Source organism: Mizuhopecten yessoensis, unplaced genomic scaffold (genome assembly GCF_002113885.1).
Source record: "Mizuhopecten yessoensis strain PY_sf001 unplaced genomic scaffold, ASM211388v2 scaffold7473, whole genome shotgun sequence".
NCBI classification, from domain to species: domain Eukaryota; kingdom Metazoa; phylum Mollusca; class Bivalvia; order Pectinida; family Pectinidae; genus Mizuhopecten; species Mizuhopecten yessoensis.
The window spans coordinates 1,354,365-1,356,056 of record NW_018407065.1 but is presented as its reverse complement, the minus strand read 5'-3'; the positions used below and the strand labels follow the sequence as shown (position 1 = coordinate 1,356,056).

Below are 1,692 nucleotides of genomic sequence, written 5' to 3'. Positions count from 1 at the left end.
ATGTAAATGTATTTATATTTTACATAATAAAGTGGTAGACTGTCTGTCGTCAATAGGTCAATCCATACTCTAGTTTCTAGAGAAAATTATTCATTTTAAACCACTGACATTCCGAGTAATCCATTACGATCCTAATTATCCATAACGGTCCCTTACCAAAGTCGAATTGCATTCATGCGACACCCCTTGTTGTTTTTCATTTGGTTAATGTTATTTCTGTCAAAACATAATTCCATTGGTTCAGTCGAGGGATCATTGTGCCAATGATGATTTAATTGTCCCTATTTCAATAATACAAGTTCGTCTTCTCTATTGATAGAAACCCGTGGGTCTATTTATTGAAATTTACTACCAGCGACCTGTCTGGATCTGGTGTTTTTGTTGTGGAACGTCAACGCTGAACATGTAAGTACTTTTATAGTCTGTGTTTTGTATAAACTGCCATACAAAGTACGTTTGTTGCCTTGTTGAGCATTGTGAGTTATCATCATATCACAATAAATATGTGTTTGTTACTTTCTCAATATGTATACAAGATGCTTTTTTCTATCAGATGATTGAAAAACAAGGATTCAGTTGATTCCGGTTTTTTTATCGTCTGTAGGTTAAATGGCGAGTAACAACCCCCAGAAGGTTTGTCGACATGCCAATTCGATTCGTGTATTTACATATCTCGCTTTACATGAAAACAGCACATCTGCAATTTTTGATTTTCATTCTTTCTAGTTTTGGAAGCTTAATGACTAAATCTCTTTCAATATTGACACTAAAGTTTTGCATGTTGACATCACTTTTTTCAATTGTTTTTAGCCAACATTTTGGTATTACTTTCTTAATTATTGATAGTTCTGACAGCCAATTAATCTTATTTTTGAGATTTTCATAAATCAGTCTGTCATTCATTTTTACACTGTTATGCAGTAAGTCCTTGAGGGTTATAATACCGGACTCTATCCATGTTTTAAAATAATAGTGTTTTTCCTTTCATCTTTATGTATTTATTTCCCCATATGATCTGTGCTAGCATGTTATTGTAACGTTTTGGTTCTTTGTTTGGTTCTCTGAGTTTGATCCATGTTGATATGATTTCATAGTAGAAAGGAGATAATTCTTCACTCTTTGGAAGATTTTTTAAGTTATCTAAGTTCATTTTACAGATGAGCATATTGGGGCCAAACATGTCTAGCTGTAATTGTGGGATAACTTTCCATAGGGCCTCCTCCTCTGATACAAGTTTTTTTACCCAATTTATCCTTAATGTATCAATGTGGGATCTTATATCGATTGAATTTAGACCTCCATCTTTGTATGCTCTGATCATTGTTCTCCTTTTTACTTTTTCTCTCTTTCCATCCCATATGTAGTTGTAAATTATCTTTTCAAAATCTTGAATTGTGTTTGTGGGGATATATAACACTGAAATAAGGTATGTTAACTGTGGTACAAGTAATGATTTCACTATTTGTATCCTCCCAATTATAGTAAGTTTTCTTATTTTCCAGTTGTTCACAAGTTTTTGTACTTTATCCAACTTTTCTTTCCAATTGATGTCTAACATTTGTTGCTTTTTTAAACCAAAATGCACACCAAGGGCTTTGATCGATTTCTCAGCCCATGAGATTCCTTCAAAATTGTCCTCAATCTGTGTTTGTTTGCCTAATCTGAGCCCTTTTGATTTTTCTCTATTTAATA

At 33.0% G+C, this 1,692-nt stretch overlaps 1 protein-coding gene across 2 annotated transcripts in view; it reads left to right on the top strand.

Moving 5' to 3' along the window:
* Positions 1 to 249: 249 nt before the first annotated feature.
* The window catches only part of LOC110453640 (degenerin-like protein unc-105), a 19,804-nt gene continuing 18,361 nt past the window's right edge, over positions 250 to 1,692 (top strand). The window contains exons 1-2 of one of the 2 annotated variants that reach the window (XM_021502678.1): positions 250 to 405; positions 605 to 633. In XM_021502678.1, coding sequence (XP_021358353.1) covers positions 610 to 633 — 24 coding nt within the window. In that variant the 5' untranslated portion in view covers positions 250 to 405; positions 605 to 609. The remainder of the gene's footprint in view (positions 406 to 604; positions 634 to 1,692) is intronic. The other variant, XM_021502679.1, reaches the window with a different exon arrangement.